This window comes from Sparus aurata, chromosome 13, assembly GCF_900880675.1.
Source record: "Sparus aurata chromosome 13, fSpaAur1.1, whole genome shotgun sequence".
NCBI classification, from domain to species: Eukaryota; Metazoa; Chordata; class Actinopteri; order Spariformes; family Sparidae; genus Sparus; species Sparus aurata.
In genome coordinates, this window is record NC_044199.1 from 5,730,209 (window position 1) to 5,749,111 (window position 18,903).

Genomic DNA, 18,903 nt, shown 5'->3' on the forward strand with positions numbered 1-18,903 from the left:
TGAGAAGAAAAGAGAAAGGCGAGGCTGCAGCAGCGCAGGCAGACAATAGCAGCTCTCTCAATTCAAAAATAATGACGCAATCCTGCAGAGTGGAAGCTGTTCGCAGCGTTCTTCAGCTCAGATGCTGTAGACGTGCTGATTAAAGGGATTTAGTTTTTTTTTTTTCCTTGTGAGAAGCGTAAAAATCGACAACAGGTACGGCGTTGATATACTTCAGACTAATACCTGTCAAGTGTGGTAAGGTAAAAGTGTTATAATTCCCTCAGTTTGAGTTTTATTCAGCACCTTTAACAATACAGGCAACATTTCCCTCCTTCTTTTTTATCAGCCGGTGCTCCATTATGAAGTTAAGGTGGCCGGCGAATTGAACAACGTTTTGCATATTAGGTTTTTGATTTCTTTTGATATTTTCTATGGTGATGGCTACAAAAAAAGGAATAATTGCAGATTATTATTGTGTCCATGAGTCACAGGATCTGAATAAACCTTAAGTTTTGGATTGGCAGCTTGAAAGTGAAGAGGAATGTTTGTAGAAATGGCTTCAAACTGAATATGTGATGACCAATAACACGGTTTCAAAGATGCTTTATAGTTATCATTCATATGTATTTGGTTATTCAAACACAATGGTGCTTGTTAATACTCCCATCAGAGCTCAGACGTTTTCTATGGCCTTGGCAGAACTGCAGCCGCATCAAATCTGCTCACGTGGGACTACAACAAAAAAGAAAATTCACTATTTAATTTTATACCCTTGAAAATCAATAGTGGCCTTGTGGATGAGGATCGTGAACATATTTCTTTTTCAAGTGATTCAAGGCTCCCAAGCAAAGGTGCAGGGACGGCCGAGTGACTGACAGCTGCAATTATGAGGTGGATTGAAAACCAATCAATTATTTTTGCTTCAGTTCTGGAGATGATGGAACTCACAATGGCGACCTGCAATCAAGTGATAATTCATGGAGTTGTGTGCGTGGAAACATATGTGACACACGGGTTGGGTCGGGTAGAACATTCTTCAGTACTTTTCTCTCTTTGTAAAAACGAAAAAAAATGTAATTTCAGCTGTAAGAAACAAGTCCAAACCTCCACGACCAACGACAGAGTGTTAGCTCATGCTAGTAAATAATAGAAACTAAGCTAATGTCAGGAAAAGCCAAGTTATCTTTAACTACAACTTATCCAACCATCGAATTAATTCCTGATGATGTCAGAGTTGTTGATACTTCACCTAAAGTTTTGTGGTCCTGTGAAGGTTCAGATTGTTTGGCCCTGGCTGCAGGTGAGCTCACGTCAGCTGCAGCTTTGCGATCAGGATATCAAACAGCGAACACTTTAATGTCTTTGTGTTCGGACTGTCAGCGGTTCAGGCGCGAGCTCAGTCTATTGTTAAGCTGTTAGGTACATCCCAGTACAAAACCAGTCTTACATAAGCAGTGTTAATGTTAACGGCTCAACTATTTGCAGGTCTGTCACATTCTGACATTCTGTGTCATTCGCAGTTTAACTAAGCTTTAAACCAGGCGGCGAGGTACCGTGAGTCACAGCTGAGCTGACAGCAGCGCGCTCCGTCACCAGCAGTCAGTTCAGTTTGACATTTCTGTGTTTAAGATTCACGTGTACATGTCCTGAACATTAATGCCTGCCAGCCTCCGCTGTACTCGGTGTGTCCTCGCGAGCAAATGTTACTGTACTACTCTTGGATGGTGGCCATTTGTGTGTGTGTGTGTGTGTACTTGCATTGCAGGCAAATTATATACATGCAGCCTCATAGAGTGAATAGCGCGGCTGTGGACTCTTTGGTTTTTTTTCAAGTAGTTTTATCGATTGGGCTGATAAAGACAACCCGGCCGCTTTCCATTTTCCTCAGAGTAACAGCTGCCAAAAATACAGGACAAAATGTGAGTTCACTCCTTCGTTTAGTCTATAATGGAGACTCGAAAGCGGATAGAAACGGTGTCAGGCTGCCAGTCAGCCTCCATCTACCGAGGAGATTTGGTGCCAATGCAGTTAATGTTTATCAGGGACCAATCTGACCGCTGATGGTGTTATTCATGAATAAAATTCGCATTTGGCAGTCAACATTTGCTTCAAATGACGCGTTAAAGCAAAGCACTGAGTTTACGAAGACGTGGCTCACCTCATCGTGTATAGAAGCGTGCCGTTGTCGACTAGCCGTAGTAGTTTGTTCGGAGTCGTCATGTTGTGGGCCACAGATTTCTTCCCGTTGTGGAAAAAGGTATCGGGGGTCCAGATCTTACTGGCCAGGAGGTTGTTGAGGGGTAACACCTGCATGGGCCCGTCGAACTTCAGCCGCTCGTCCCTCCAACTCTGACGGAAGAAGACGTCGATGGTGTACTCCTGAGGGGGACGGAGCGCAAAAGATTAGTTTAGTGTCAAGATGGCAGTTGACGCCAATGGTTACAAGTTAAGGGACAGAAACACCATTCAGCCTATTACAAGATACCGTACCATCAAAATGTGACACCTATTGGAACAGAGCCGTGTTGTTATTGACACCTGCGCTCTTTCATGCTTTGACAAGTCAAAATCTCTGCTGCTACAAGGGGTTTACTGCTCTGCTAGATAAAAGCCAACGCTCGTCAAACATATGGACACTCATATGAATATGCAAAACATGTTCTGACATCGTTGAGGTCATTTTCAAAAAGCATCTAAAGGGATGAAAGGAAGAAAGAAAAGCTAACTCTTAAATGTATAAATGCAAATAAGTCTATATTCTAGAGAATTAAAGTCCAATTCATGCAAACAAGTATTTTTTCAGGACTAACAACACTAAATATCATTGAAATCATTACTTGTAGCAACTATATGTGAAACTGCTTTCAGTCAGTCGTGATTTTTAAGTGACACGCCATCCGTCAACAACACACTGCGACAACGTTACCTGTCCGCTGCATTCAGCCTCTATCCAACAAATATAAATGTCATATCAGATATTGTCTGGTTTGCTCTATTTTCAAAGAGATGTATTCCCGCATCATGTAATTACTACTCTGTTAGCGATGCAACGTTTATCTTTCAAAGCCTACGCGTGGACCGAGACACAACTGAGCCTCAGCGAGAGACCTTGTGATACATCTATTTTCTGTTAAATATGCAGCCAAGGTCTTTTTCTTGTGTTGTCTTCAGCACACGCAAAAAAAAAAAAAAAAAGTAAATAAAGTAAAATGAATGCAGGAAGTAGCCGGTCAAAGGGAATTTATTTGACACTGTTCATTCAATAGGAGCCGGTGTCCTAGCAACAGCCTCCCCTCATCAGCTGCGTACAGCGGCTGTGCAGACTGAATGCAGCAGCTTCAACAGAGTGAGATGGAAGTGAGCAGTCGTTATCTCACGCAACAACATGCATTATCGGTGATCGATAGAGAGCGCGGCGCATGTGCTTCTCTTTAATTCTCTTTGTGCACGTACAGTGAAAGGGCTCGTGTGCAGCGCTCGCTCGCCAGCGAGCTGTAATTGTCTTCTCCCTGAGCGACAAAATTCGAAAAGTCATATCTCAGTGGCTTTAACCGCGGGGAGCCGTCGTCCTCAGCAGGAGAGGTGTACAGCCTCCGCTCGACACATCAACAGGGCTCCTCTAAATGGCACAGGATGGTCTGTTAATTGATGCGATTGACCTCCTGGAGACCTGCGTGCCTACAGTGCCATTAAAAAAGAAAAAAAAGAAAATAGAATTACCGCCTCTGGGTTGTACGCCTCCGCCTTCCAGTCTGCATACATTTCTGCCCTGACTCACACAGTGAAGACTTCAGAGGAATATTTTAAAAGATATCATCATCACATTGTCACTGATGTTGACCTTTGCACACCAAAATGAAAGAAGTTCATCTAGTGCATGCTTGTGCCAGATTTTGAAGGAATTCCCCGAAGACGTTCATGTGAAAGGGACGGATGGATGTACGGAGGGGACGGGCTGGAAACGTTATGCCTCTGGCGGGCGGCGGCTGCTGCCAGCATGGCATGACATAAAAATTCAGCTTCATCCGTGCTCGCAACAGTGCTCTTAATAAAGCCCGCAGAGAGCGTCGCAGACAGATAAAGGCACGATTGTGACAAAACACACAACGCCGCCGTCTTGTTTCTTTTCCCACTTTGTGTTTTTCTCATTTAACGTCGTCTCAGCTCGGTAACGTCTAAGGTGGGCTAAAAAACACAGCGATTTATCTACCTTTTTATGCTAATCACACCCCGTTTAAGTTTGGCTGTAAATTAAATGCCCGGTGCAGACAACAGAGGACTCCACAGGTCACCTGAAAAGACTGATGAACACACACGGGACTCCGGGACACACACTATATGGTGATTTATCGTTCCGTGTCCTGTGCATCTTCGAGCAGAACTTTCTGGCAACGCTACAAGAAAGTTTGTTCCGTCCTGGCACAGAGAAGCCGTGGACCATTTAAATACCCATTACCTACAGTTTAAACACTATGTTATGCACTTTAGTCCCTTTGCCTTTTTCTTTATGGGATCCAACAAACATTTGCCAAATCTCATCCCAATCGATGAAAAAAAAAAACCCTCCAGCGGTGAATAAAAGACCGTAAATGCGTGCTTGGCCCAGCTGGATGAAGCCATAACTAATTTTTTTCCCTCTTCTTCTTTTTGGACAGAAAGCTCCCGTAAACACAAGGAATTAATTTGAGGATTGAACAACAGGACGGAGGAAAATGTATAGTCAATCTCCACACAGAAGGCCAAATGGTACAATCAGTTCAAATGCCAGCTGGTGTTCCTCCAGGGACTGAGTGATTGATTTCCCCTTGACAGAGGAGACAGAGCGGCGCTTCCACCCAACAGTAGTTTTCAAAATGTCTTTTTTACAACGGCGAGGATCGTGAATAGATTTACCGCAGTAAACAACCGTAATTTGAACGATCCTTTAAAACGCGCTCATGGCACCTGAATGGTCGCACTGCAAATAGATTCATGAATACAGAAATAAAATACACATCGTCCTTCTTTTTTTTTTTTTACGCCTGAATGCATACTTTTGGCATCCTGCCTTTTTTATTAGAAAGCATGGAGAAAGTGGAGACTAAGCAAATGTGGTGCAGAGGGGAAGAAGGAGAGTCATTGGATGGTTTGGAGGTGGAGCACTGGAGGTGAGCGGTGCGTCTTTCACAACCTTATATACAGATTACATCAAATATTTATGAGGTATTTGTATTTATGTTGCTTTAATTAACAAATGTCCATGACAACTGGATAAAAAACGACATGAATAACAACGCAGCGAAGTTGACGAGTGCTGCAATGAGGATTGTTCCCATTATCTGCAAATGGCTCACACTCGTTAACACCGACACTCCCCGAGCTCTGAGCTACCAGCTAGCTAACGGCTGCTAATGTGCATAAGCAAACTCACTCAGTACGTTTATATGCACATCTTAGTCGGATTACAGCCACAGTTCGACTGTGCTACTCAATCAGACAACTGCAATTGTCCGAGTATACATGCCGGTGAGAAAATCGGATTATTGGCACTATACACCAGGTGGCGCTGTACCCATTTCAACTAGTGGTAACAGAGCCACCTCCACCTCACCAGCAACAACAAACTGCATCGGCATTCGAGAAAGATGGCGTACGAAGAGCGAGACGAAGTTACATCTTTGTAAATTTCATATATGGTGCACAGGATAATTACACAAACTAGATGCACAATGCTTGCTTGCGGTGATTTCGGAGGAAAGACGCCGCCGTCGCCGTCCTTCTACTTCCTGCTCACGGCCCCGGGAAAGAAATCTCGCGCCTGCGCAGAACGCAAAATCTGATCTGATCTGATGGAACGTATACATGCACGAGTAATGCGACTATCAAGCGAATAATCTAGGTGTTTTAATCCGACTATGAGAAATCCGATCCGGTCGGATTTTTGTCAGACTAAGGTGTTTACATGTATCTTAAAAATCCGATCATAGTCGGACTAACACAGTAATTCAGTTTTCTCAAGTGTCATGTAAATGCTGAGAGGTGAGGCAGAGCAGCTGTAGGACGCCAGAGGGAAAACCAGAACATAGTTTCTCTATTTAAATTCTGAAATCAGGTTTAACATATTGATCGGAGAATACTGCAGTTCTTATATACCTTGGTATTTCCTGCCACATGCTGTGCAGAGCCCAATAAAGTTAAACAAATGAATTGAATTCAAACTGTCTCTGTGTTTAATGATGTAGAAATCAGTCATCGCCCTATATGCCATAACTAAACGGATCTCTGTTATCGAGTGGAGGTTAATTACGGAACACTTCCAGTAAACACTGTATGATTGTCAGAGCGAGGCTCAGCAGGGAAAGAAGAACGCACGAATGGATAAAAGTAGACATGCAATAATGAGAGAAGGCGAAGCAGCCAATAGCAGCGCTCGAAGGAGCGAGAAGATGATGAGCATGAAGGGGAAATGAGGAGAAGTGATGGGAAAGGCTGATAAGGTGGCAGTTAAGGTAAGGATGTACGGCAGACCGGGCTAAATGAGTCCAGACGTTAAAAAAGATGACACAGTGTCTGGTTCTCTGATAACGGCAGGAAGGTTGTGTCTAATATCTGATAGAATATTAATGCAGCCTTTTATCTTAAATTAATGAGTTCATTAAATTCTAAACATTTGGTTATTAGATCACATTTCAATAATGTGATCACATTTAGTTTTTAACTCATCTTTTCGTCCTCGGCTTACAGGAAGTCACTTGGATCTTTTTAGTTGTGTGTTTTTTTTTCAGAGCAGACGTGCATCTGCTGTTTTGAAGTGGAAGTATTTTTCTTCCTTTTTTCCAAAACATATTTCAAAAAACACCGTTGGTCACATCTGAGAGCACAGCGACCCAAACAAGACGCTGAGCCCCACAAATGGAAATCTCTGTTATGTTCTGCACGGTAACTTCTCGTCCAGTGTTCTTTGCCCGGCTACAGCGTGACGCACACGTCCTTGTTTATCTACATCAGCTGACTGGCTTTGACGTGTTTGATTTAGTGCCCCTGACGAGATCTGATATTGTGCGAGAGAGAGCTGTTTCCCCAATTAATGCGCAGAAATGCTATGTGTGATCTATGTTGTGATGTCTTGTTTCTGACAGACCAGATATAACATTCTGATTAGCCGCCGTGGTGATGATACACACCACTTTTCTGGAGGCAGTGTATCCATTCGACCTGGCTCTTTCTTAATTTCACACACTGGGCATTGTAATGATTAGCCAAAGATTTGATTAATGTCTTAATTACTAATCCATCTTGCTCTCAGGTTGTCAATTATCCTCTCTCGCTTCGGTTCCTCTGCGCTTGTTCACCTTTCCCTGCTGGGAGTGAAAACCTGCGTGAGACTCGCACTGAGCTGTGAATCCCATACCAACTCTAATTATCTCTCGGCGCTCACGAGCTTCTGGAGAGAAATGTTTCAGCACGTCGTTGCGCAACACACCAGACGCTGATACGGAACTCACATGTATAATGAGCCGAGAATGAGACAGCAGGAAACAAATGAAGGATATATTGCAAGTGAACATGTTTATACCAGTCGAAACACAAGCTAAGATTATTAAAGCAGCATTATGTAACTTTTTAACTTAAAACAACAGCTTCTGCACTATGGACATCCTGATACAAGTCTTCAACACATTACACTGTTATGACGTGATGAGTTTTGTTTGTAGCTAGCACCTACATCATGTCTGACTTATTGTTACACACCCGGGATTTGTATGGTTGACCGCCGTGTCGCACAAAACGGCCAATTTCTACATAGAAGTGCTTTAACTGATGGTTATTGTGAGCGGCTCTCAGGGAAAGAACGCCAACACACTTTGAAAGTAAAAAAAAAACAATTTTAAATCACGTTGATTAATGTTAAATACACACACACGTATACAAACACATCGTCTGCATATAAAACGTCCAAAAAATATGTATGTATGCGCGATTAGTAGATAATGGACATGACTTATCTACTGACTTTAATACCAGAGTCAAGGGTTTGGCCCTCATTCCCTGCAGTTAAAGGGACAGTCCTTTAAGTTAAAAATTTGTACTTTTCCTCCTGGCTGTAGTGCGGTTTAGCCAATATTTGAGTTGCTAAATTTTGGAGACATCGCAGTAGAGATGTCTACCTTCTCTCAAATGAAAAAAAATCACACACCGGTTATTGAACCTTTGACAGCACAACTCTGCTGTCGAGTTTTTCAAATGAATTTGAAAAGCCGACTGATGTTTAGGTGCATTATATTCGAGAAAGGCAGACATCTCTTCCCCGCAACTTGCATAAAACCAATCAAAATGGGAAAAAAAATGTACGACAGATGGAAGAGGAAAAATATGTATTTCTGACTGTGGGGTGAACTGTCCCTTTACGCTTTTGGACTATCCACACAGCGTGCATTTCAGCCGCCTGTGGCACTATTTCAATCAAACCAGTGTGCTGTAAAAACAGCTCATGATGCGTAAAGCAAACGCAACCTGCAGAGCATTTTTAACCATGTTAGTCTGTCAGGACTGTTTTGGTGACGGAAAGATTGAAAAGGTCAAAATGTCTAATCGTGCGTCACTGCTCGCTTAAACTAAGCTGACACAGCGTTTTACGAACACTGCGTGAACTGACATTGCTTTCTCAAGGCCAAAACATACAAACTATGTGAATCAATCAGCTGGTCACAATGAGCTTAAAGGGATATTCCGGTATAAGTTTAATCCATGGTCTAAATCACCGTGAAACTGTGTTAGACTCCCTCTCAAGAGATCAAGTTAGCAGACCGCTAATTTACGGAGTTTTATCAACCTCAGAAACGACCGCACGGCAACAATACACTGCAGTAAATGGATCCAAATATAAACCGCCACCAAAAATCCACAAATAATGCTCAGAACAGCACCAAACTTCAGCAACAGTACAAATAGGGTCTCAGCACATAGTCCGGGGCATCTAACCTCCGCTAGCTTAGCTGGATTTCTATTGGGAAGCTAAAAACAGATTTCAGCTCTCCTCCATCAGCTTCCGGGTCAGGGAAGTCCCGACGCGCCGATTACCGAGTGCGGTTAGAAATGCTCAATTCCATTCTTTTACCTGTCCGCTCTCGATAATAACTGTTATAAACTGGCAGGTAAGACACATATGAACTTTGATTGCTTTTCCATGGAGTCATAATCATACATTTTCATCCATGAGCCGCGGAACTCTACTGCACTCGGTAATCGACTCGTCGGGACTTCCCGTCAACAGGAAGCTGCTGCAGAAGAGTGGTAAACTTAGTCAGCTTTTCAGTAGAAATCCAGCTAAGCTAGCGGAGGTTAGATGCCCCGGACTATGTGCTGAGACCCTATTTGTACTGTTGCTGAAGTTTGGTACTGTTCTGAGCATTATTTGTGGCTTTTTGGTGGCGGTTTATATTTGGATCCATTTACTGCAGTGTATTGTTGTTGTGCGGTCGTTTCTGAGGTTGATAAAACTCTGTAAATTAGCGGCCTGCTAACTTGATCTCTCGAGAGGGAGTCTAACACAGTTTCACGGTGTGTTAGACCATGGATTAAATTTACACCGGAATATCCCTTTAAACGAGACCCCTCTGCCCAGCTCAGTTCCATTTCGTATACATTTCAAGACAAGACGTCTGTGTCCTCAAAAATGTCTTTTTGAAAGCAGCCATGTGGAAAATTGGATCATTGAATAAACTCCAAGATAGGCGACCAAAATGTTTGAAATGCTATTGATTGTTCAGGTAGTCAATCAGGCGTCCTGAAACCCGTCAAGCTGCGAGTCAAACAATCACTCATCTGGCAGAAATGCAGATACTAAAATGAGTCTGGTGAGACAGATTCAGGGTAAAATAAGGTGTCATCTGATGATTGAGTACTGTTGGAAAAAAGGAAGTAGAAATGCAGATACATTAATGAAAATGTTCCCTTATTATGCTGCTAATTAACAGAATCTGAGAAGCGATACATTTCTTTCGATCATAAGAAAATGTTTGCCCGAAATCAAACGTAAAAAAAAAGTGAAAAGAAAAAAATTAACACACATTTTACAAGAAATAAAGCCTTCAATGCAGATTTCAGTGGAGAGTTGTATGACTTACGCGTGTCCTATCGTTCTGACATCACAAGTTTCACAACATGAGGCTGTTACAGTGACGGATCTCCCTGCCTACAACCACCATATGCTCAGCAACAGCACATGTTGAAACCAGAATCTAATTAAAAAAAACATCTTCCCACCACTCGATTGTTATATAATTGCAGGGGACTGAAGTCTTCATCTTTGCCTGCTGTCGTTTCCTCTCTGCGTATGAATCATATGACCTGTGTTGCAAGTGAAAAATAATTAAATCCTATTTTAAGAGCATGTTTTTTTTTTTTCCTAAAGATCGTGACAACCTGTAACAAATGTGCCATATAATTGTAAAAATGGGCTTAATTGGGCGTGGAAGCCTTTGAACAAAGTCAGCGTGATTGATGCAGATTCACAGAGTTCACCTTCAAATCTTTTACCAACACCGACCTCCATCTGTTCTGTTCAAAAACACCTTGAACCGCTCAGCCGCATTTTTTGGAGTTTGAGTCCCCCCTGAATCTTTTGGCACACGGCTGCATGCTGAAAAACTCAAATATTGCCAAAATGTGTACTCCCAGAGTGAGATCAGGCCATCGCTGACATCTTTGTCAAAGCAAGCTTCGGCACAGAACCTGTGACAGCCTCGATCGCTTTCCATTCCATCAGAGCGGACCTGTCAAATCCCAGCAAACGGGTAAATGTGCTGTGACAATGCATACATGCGAATGAGATGCCTGGAAAAAAAACGGAGGAAACATCAGCCAGAGGAAATGAAAAAAGGCTGAGGTGGAGAAACACACCCACCTACTTACAGGAGATCAGCATCAAGACTGCAAACCCACATTCTGGGTCTTCGTCTGACACACTGCAGAAATCTCACCATAGTCAAACACAGCTCTGAACAACGCGCCTCGCCACTGGCCTAATATTCAAGATTCACTCCGATTATGCAGTTAGCTTCCCTCCTGTGGCGATAGAGGAACACTGAAGGCAGATGGAGCGTATTGGGGTCCAAGTGAAGGCTGAACGAGAAGCCCTCAGGGCGAGCGAGAAGCAGACATTTCTGGGACACTTGACGTTACGTAGATGGGTAATTGGACCACTGGATATACACGACAAAAAAAGTAGGAAATGCCCAGGGTGTAGAGTGTTCTCTGTCTAGGAACATATCAGCCTTAACAGTTTCTCCAAAGCATTTATGCTCAACATTTGTTAGCAGTGTGGCTCTCGGGATGGCAGCGTCCACCACTTGGGTCCAGAGTGAAATATTTTAACAATGCCACGAAACCCAGAGGATGAATCCTATTAACTTGAGTGATCCCCTGATTTCTCACCAAGCACCACGAGCAGGTCAGAATTTTCCCTCATCCCAGTGAAATATGTCAGTTAATCTACAAGATGGATTGGCGAGAAAGTTTTGCACACATTCATGGTTCCAAGACAATGTGCCGCTCTGACTGGTGTGATCCAATGATTTATCCTCCAGTAAACCTTTTCCAGAATAGACTTTAGTAGAAATATCTCAACAACTATTGGATGGATTCCAGTGAAATGTTATAAAGACATTCTTACTCCCTCAGGATGTTGTCATGTTGGACAAGATCAATATGTTGACCTGTTAATGGCCCTGGAATAAAAATCAGCGATACCTGCAATGATGCTATTACCAGCATCCTCAGCCGTATGTTGTTTTTAATTAGGGATCGACCGATATGGATTTTTTAGGGCCGATGTCGATACCGATTTTTTTTTCATCAGCCTTAGCCGGTGACCGATAAGGACTGCAGATTTTCTTAAGGCGATATTTGAAGCCGATACTACTTTTGCTCCCTCAATTCACATCATAAAAATTACACAATGATGATAACAAATGTTACGAGTCTCAATTTAAATAAAGGAACATTTATTGAAATTAAAAAGGGTGAGGTAGAACAAGAACAAGTAAACAATATTTAACAAATATTAAAAACAGGTGAGGTAGAACAGTGCTCTGTGAAATGCTGCCACACTGGATGGGTTTTCTGCTCTGCCATTTCTTGCAGCGTCTCCAGAAATACGGAGCTGTCTGTGGACGCCTGCCTGTAAATAATGCCGGATCGGCGAACACTATCACTATCACTATTTTTAATGCCAACTGGCACATGTTAGCATGCTAAAAATGCTAAACCAAGATGTAAACATGTAATCAGCTTATCAAACAAACTGGAAACAAACTGGAAACATGTCGTTAGTTACCTCTGTACCTCAACAGAATTTGTACTCCAGGTCACCCTCGGTCATCATGGGAAATGTGCTCGAACAAGTTGGACAATGACACATTTTTCAAAGACTAGTAGGAGATGGTGATGTGGTTTCAAACACCTAAAACAATCTGGTGCTATCTTAGCGGGCGTGTGCTTCCTCTTACCCTCCCCGTCCACAAAGCAATATGCTTATCTCCATCCTCTAACCCTTCAATGCTTTACTTAATGTCTTCATGTCTTTTTACAGCTTCAAGGTAACTAATTAATGTCAAATATCATCACGGCTAACCTGCTTTTCTTTCACCTTCACTTCCACAGTAACATAAAGGCTGATGCTTTTTGCCTTTGAGTGCATACGGGTGCAGACATTCAACCGGCAGTGATGAGGGTGGGTTCATTTTCCTGCGTCGTATCAGCAGCTCTGGGAGCATATATGTACTGAGCACTTTGACTTTAAAGCTCATTAAAGAGTTAACAAGGTTTATTAAGTGTCTCATTAAGGAATCTGGAGGGAAACAAACCAGCTTTGACAAAACAATGACGCAGTAACAAGTAAACAAAGTTTAAAGATCCTCAACAGCCTACAGCTGATTTTCCTCACTTTAATTTTTAATGAGCCTATAGCTGCCCCCAATCAATCTGTTAAACTCTGATGAATTGTCTCAGCTGCAGCTCCTTTCCTTTGGTGAACACATCAAGGAAATATTTGAGAAAGCTTCTTTTTCACCTCTGTAATACCTCCAGGATTAGTCACTTCCTCTCCTTTGACTGACCTAGAAAACTAGTCCACGCTTTTGTTTCCCAGCCCTGTTTACTGCAATGCTCAATACTCCAAGGCTGTCCCGCTACAAACTCAAACAACACATCCGACTCCTCTGAACTCAGTCGCCTGGAAACTCATGAACCGGAAAACACGATCGTGTGACCCCGACCCACTGTACGATTTGCCTTCATTGGCTCCGAGCCTAAACACTCAAGAGCGTCCACAAAGCCTAAATACTTTCTAAAAGAAATAAATAATGAAAATGACTCGCCCTGAGCACAGCGCACATTTATTTGATCTGTAAACCTTGATCCAACTCGCTGCTGCTTTCTGGACTCGCAGTCCTTGTTACTCTCTAAACTCAAAAGAGAAATCGAGCCACCGTTCGACTCACCCACTCACTCCATGAGGGTGCCGCCTTCCCTTCTGGAAACAGACACAGATTTCAGCACATTCAGACTTTCAGCTCATTATTGAAGTCCAGAGTCAAGATGTATTTGCTCAATGCAGCCTACTGTACTACACATTCGCTCACTGTACTGTATAATCGTCAGTCTCGTCCTCTCATTCCTTTGGAGCTCCCAGCGCTGATCTGTGTGACCAAACATTTAACTCCTGTGTGCAATCCAGTGCCAAAAAACCTGCAACGAATTCTACCTCATCACCATATGCATAAAGTAGAGAAAGGAGACAAAATGCACAAATCTGACGAAGATGTTAAGGAGATCTTGCTGCATTCTCCACATGTAATATGACACAGTAGAAAAGATGAAAGCAAGTATGTGATCCAAATGCATTCAAAGCACGTATGTAAAGATTAGCAATGTGTGTTTTTTTTACAAGATGATACTGTGTTGTCTGTTCCATAGCGTGATGCTTCCTGAAGGCTAAAGTCTGATCATCTTTTGAGGCCAGACTGTGGAGAATCATGAAAGGAAAAGCTTGAAGTCTTTACGCTGTGTTCACATGCATATAGAGACAGAAAATGCAGCTTAGCCCGGGGCGAGAATGAGCCTTGCCTGGGTAATGATCAGTGAAATCCTGAAGTCATTGATTTTGTTTTTTTTTTTCCTTTTTCCTTTTCATTTCTGCATTGCTTAGGCTGTTTTGGACATACTGTTGCTATGTTTCCATATCTGGGAACGGAGAAAACCCTTTTGCAGATATTCTGTACGTTGATTACATAGCGGAGGTGTGATGTGTATGCACAACAGCGTTTTTTTTTCCTTTGACAGCACTCAGAGAAGGCCTGCTGTGACCTCCCTGACGTGCTCTGATCAAAACATTAGCACGAATGGCGTCGCCGTGTACTGTGCAGCCATCGTGTGTGCCACCGACTGCACTCTGAGTGTTTGCCATTGATTCATGATGTCGCCAAGTGAAGCATGTGAAGGGAATAAAAGATTGGGACTAGAATTCAGCCCTGAGAGACGCAAAAGGTGATATCTGCTGGGAAAAGAGATAAAGCACTGTCTGTTGTGATGATGAAAGAGAGCTAACACCGGCTCACAATGAGAGTTCAACATTCTTCAGATGGCATACCGCTTCAAAATTGCAGAAATGGTCTCTGTGACCTTTGTTTATACATAGAGTCATTTTGTGTCTCTTTGTTGTCATTTTCCATTATTTTTCAAATCTTTTTGAAGTTGTTTTGTATTTCTTTGTATTTCTTTTGTATTTCTTTGTAGATAATTTCTATTTCTCTGTAGTTGTTTTGTATTTCTTTATAGTTCTTTTGTATTTCTCTGTCTTTGTTTTGTATTTCTTTGTAGTTGTTTTTTATTTCTCTGTCGCTGTTTTATATTTCTTTGTAGTTTTGTATTTCTTTGTAGTTGTTTTTCCTCTCTTTGAAGTTGTTCTGTACTTCTCTGTAGTTGTTTTGAAAATATGAGTGATTCTTTAAACAGGGATGGTAAATTTGATGATTTGATGACTTTGTTGTCATTTTCCATTATTTTTAACATCTTTTTGAAGTTGTTTTGTATTTCTTTGTAGTTGTTTTGCATTTCTTTGTATTTCTTTTGTATTTCTTTGTTGTTGTTTTATATTTCGTTGTAGTTGTTTTCTATTTCTTTGTAGCTGCTTTGTATTTCTTTGTAGATAATTTCTATTTCTCTGTAGTTCTTTTGTATTTCTCTGTCTTTTTTGTATTTCTTTGTAGTTGTTTTGTCTTTTTTTGTAGTTGTTTTTATTTCTCTGTCGTTGTTTTGGATTTATTTGCAGCTGTTTTGCCACTTTTTGTAGTTGTTTTGTACATCTTTGTAGTTCTTTTGTATTTCTCTGTCGTTGTTTTGTATTTCTCTGTAGTTGTTTTTCCTCTCTTTGAAGTTGTTCTGTACTCCTCTGTAGTTGTTTTGCAAATATGAGTGATTCTAGGGATCGTAAATTTGAGGATTACAATATATGCCTTTTTAAGGAAAAGAGGTCAAAACAATGTTAGTTACTTAACTCTGCTATGCAGAAAAATTAGTTATTCTAGGAAGAAGCTCACTTAAATCATTTGGTGATATGTGTCCCTGGTTTTAAGATCCAGTACAGGTGAGCTATATATGGAGTAAATCAACAGAGAAGTCCGAGCACCCGTCACTCCCTGGAAGTTAAAGCTGAGAAAAATATTTCTGTTCAGAGCCACACGTCACCCGGAGCGGCTCTGTGTGAAAAATGTTTGTCTGCCTCTGAATCAATCTCTCAGTGAAACTATCGCTAAATCATGTAAGCTGCCTACTTTGTGAGTGTTTGAATAGCTGGAAAATGGTATTGGCTCATCGATCACAGCAGTGCAGAAGTAAGTTCATATCAACAAAATGTTGAGTACGATCTCTGCCACAGTTGTGACCTGACTTCTATAAGTTGTGTTAGCTGACACAAGGCTCCTGAAGGTTGTTGCAGTGATCGGGCTATTTGATCTGCACATAATCAGCTAATGTGTCATTTATTCTATTATACACGATTGCCCTGGACGCATCGATGGAATCGTCTCTCTAAAGACAGACCTTCAAATCTGCCGTTTCCAGTAGCTGGTGGAAATGTACCTGAATCATATAACTCATCAGCGTTGCTTTATAACAGACTTCTTCCAGCGAGTGTAATCATCTTAGTATTCTGGACCACGAGATCCTAATCGACTCCGTTTAAGTCTGGAAACCTGAACATGAACTACAACGGAGAACTTTGTTTAGTGATCTTGTTACAAAATGAATTAGCTCTCTACTGAGACAAGTTGGCAAGTCCTCCAAAACCCACTAATCTACACTACGTCATGCAGGCTGTCGAGCCAGCTCGGTGCTGAGCCGGAGAAACAGCCCAGTGCTCACGACGGTCAATTAGAGCTGCATGATCAAATATGTCAGAGGCCGTGCAAGGTCCCGAGACAAAGCATGAACCATCTCCAGCATCTGCTGTTTAAATGAGGTCATCCAGGGCGAGCAGAAGAATTTCTCTAGAATATTGCTGTTTAAAGAGAGCACTCTGTCTGAGGACAACTTTGTTTAAAAGGATTTAGCAGATTTTGGTTGTTCTAATTGAGCATCTTAATATAAATGTAACCTTTTCCTGCTCATGAAGACTGTTTTCTTATAGTAATTTCACTCTTGTAGCTGACAATGTAAGGCCTTAAGGCTCACACCTGCATTATAATCTACACATCACAAATCCACATTAGCTACGCAATTATAAAAACACAGTATTTAAAAGTTTGGTACTTTGACCTACTTAAGCAAGACTGTGTTTTTTCCCCCAGAAGAAGTGTTTCATGCATGAAAGTAGAGGAAAAAATGCGTCAGTGGATAACTATGGATAGAAACTAAATTACCACAAGGACCAACAATGTCAAAATTGTCTGTAGGATAGTTTGTAGGAGCAACATCGAGCTGACAGGTACAGCGCCTCATGCAGAGAGCGTCTTCCTTTGAGGACGACAAGAACATCGGTTTAAAATAGCTGGAGTCTGAAAACACGAGAGGAACATCAGACGAGCTCGCGTTGGTCAGACGTTCAGTTTTAGGGTTGCAGTTTTGAGCAATTTCTTTAATTTGAAAGTCAGCCGCCTTAACAGTCGATTAATCATTGATAGGATAGACGTCGTTTCGACTTAAAATACGAGTTAAAGCTGCAACCCAAGTTGTGTGTGTTAACCTCATAACACAAATTAATGACATGAGTTTAATTGCGAAACGTTGTAATGTTTGATTGAATTCCCATCTTGCTTTGTGACAACTGGCCCACAAATCCATCTGATCATAGTGAGGCTACCAAAGGGTTATAATGTAATGATATCAGTTTGTATAGAATGTCTGTTTGTACTTTTTAAATTACAGATTACTTCAATTAAAGACATTTCTTATCAGTTTTTTTTCAGTTAAATTAGCATTAATATTCCTGAACTAAAGATCTTTGTAGTTGTTTTGTACTTCTCTGTAGTTGTTTTGTATTTCTTTGTAGTTCTTTTGTATTTCTTTGTAGTTCTTTTGTATTTCATTGTCATTGTTTTATATTTCTTTGTAGGTCTTTTGTATTTCTTTGTCATTGTTTTGTATTTCTTTTTCATTGTTTTGTATTTCTTTGTAGTTTTTTTGTATTTCTTTATAGTTCTTTTTAATTTCTCTGTCATTGTTTTGTATTTCTATGTAGTTGTTTTGCCACTTATTGTTTTCTACCTCTGTAGTTAATATCCCTGATAACCCTGAACTAATGATCTTTGTAGTTCTTTTGTATTTCTATGTCGTTGTTTTTCCTGACATGTAAAAAGATGAGAACTCTAATGTCTCTGTGATGTGATTTCATATATTTTACTTGATTTTGAGCAGAAAAGGCTACAAAACGAGGGACGTTTTGAAGGATAGGATGTGAAAATACCAAACGTGTCTATCAGAAATGCTATGAAAGAGAACTGTAATGCTTTAAGCACAAAGTATAACATCTAAAGAAAAACACAGCTGCAGTCCTTGCTGAAATTAAATTCTATTAATCTGCAGAGGAGGTTCTCGTGGCATCCAAAATGCCAAAATGTCTCCAAGTACTTTTTCAAGGTCAAACAATTCGAGGTAAAGTGACTCCAGACGGATGACCTTCTTACATTTGATGACTCACAGTGATGATTACAGTGAGGATTGGTGGGGGGGAGGAGGCGGAATACTCACCATGTCTGTATCCGACACCGGCCCGAAACTCGTCACGTAGATGTTTGTCCTCACTTCTGTCACACTCTCTGAGGGAAGAGACAACAAGCACCAGAGAACATTTCAGCGCAGTGTGTCTACAGAAAGCTTTGCCGCAACTCAGTCTTTGTTAAGCCGATTGTTTGTGTACATGACGGTGAAGTCTGCCTGTTGGCATTTAACTAAGCCGCTTCGCACAAATATTCAACTGTAATCAAGGGTTAGAGGAACACTTCAGACTGAGGGAACACTGCAGATTTATGCACGCTCAGTGGAGAATTTGTGGCCCTGTGGACGGATTAATACCTGGATTCTGTCTCCGTGCATCACGCTGTCACGACCTTGTCAACTTTGTTGTGCCGCAGACTGCAGGTTCGAGGGACTCAATGCTTGACCGGCAGCAGTTGCACATTTAGACAATATTGTTATAACGCTATCTGGCACAGGACGGGCTTTTTTCAACCTCCAATTTAGAGGCAAAAAAACTGTCGCTGTGAGCAACTTCACAGATGCTTTTTGAAAGTCTTTAGTTCAGTAAAACTACCATTTGTTTGGCTCGTGCTTAGTTTTGTCCACTGCAGCATAAAATCCGCTTTGGGCCAGACCCAAGTCTGTATCTGTGGAGTGAAGACATCCCTTTTGACCCACAATAATTTGAGTTAGCCTGCCCCAAAAACA

At 41.5% G+C, this 18,903-nt stretch overlaps 1 protein-coding gene across 4 annotated transcripts in view; it reads right to left on the reverse strand.

Annotated features, from left to right (window-relative positions):
- The window catches only part of gabra3 (gamma-aminobutyric acid type A receptor subunit alpha3), a 101,562-nt gene that overhangs the window by 24,718 nt on the left and 57,941 nt on the right, over positions 1 to 18,903 (reverse strand). For all 4 annotated transcript variants that reach the window (XM_030438827.1, XM_030438825.1, XM_030438828.1 and 1 more), the window contains exons 4-5: positions 18,208 to 18,275; positions 2,141 to 2,361 (exon numbers count right to left, since the gene is read on the reverse strand). In XM_030438827.1, coding sequence (XP_030294687.1) covers positions 2,141 to 2,361; positions 18,208 to 18,275 — 289 coding nt within the window. The remainder of the gene's footprint in view (positions 1 to 2,140; positions 2,362 to 18,207; positions 18,276 to 18,903) is intronic.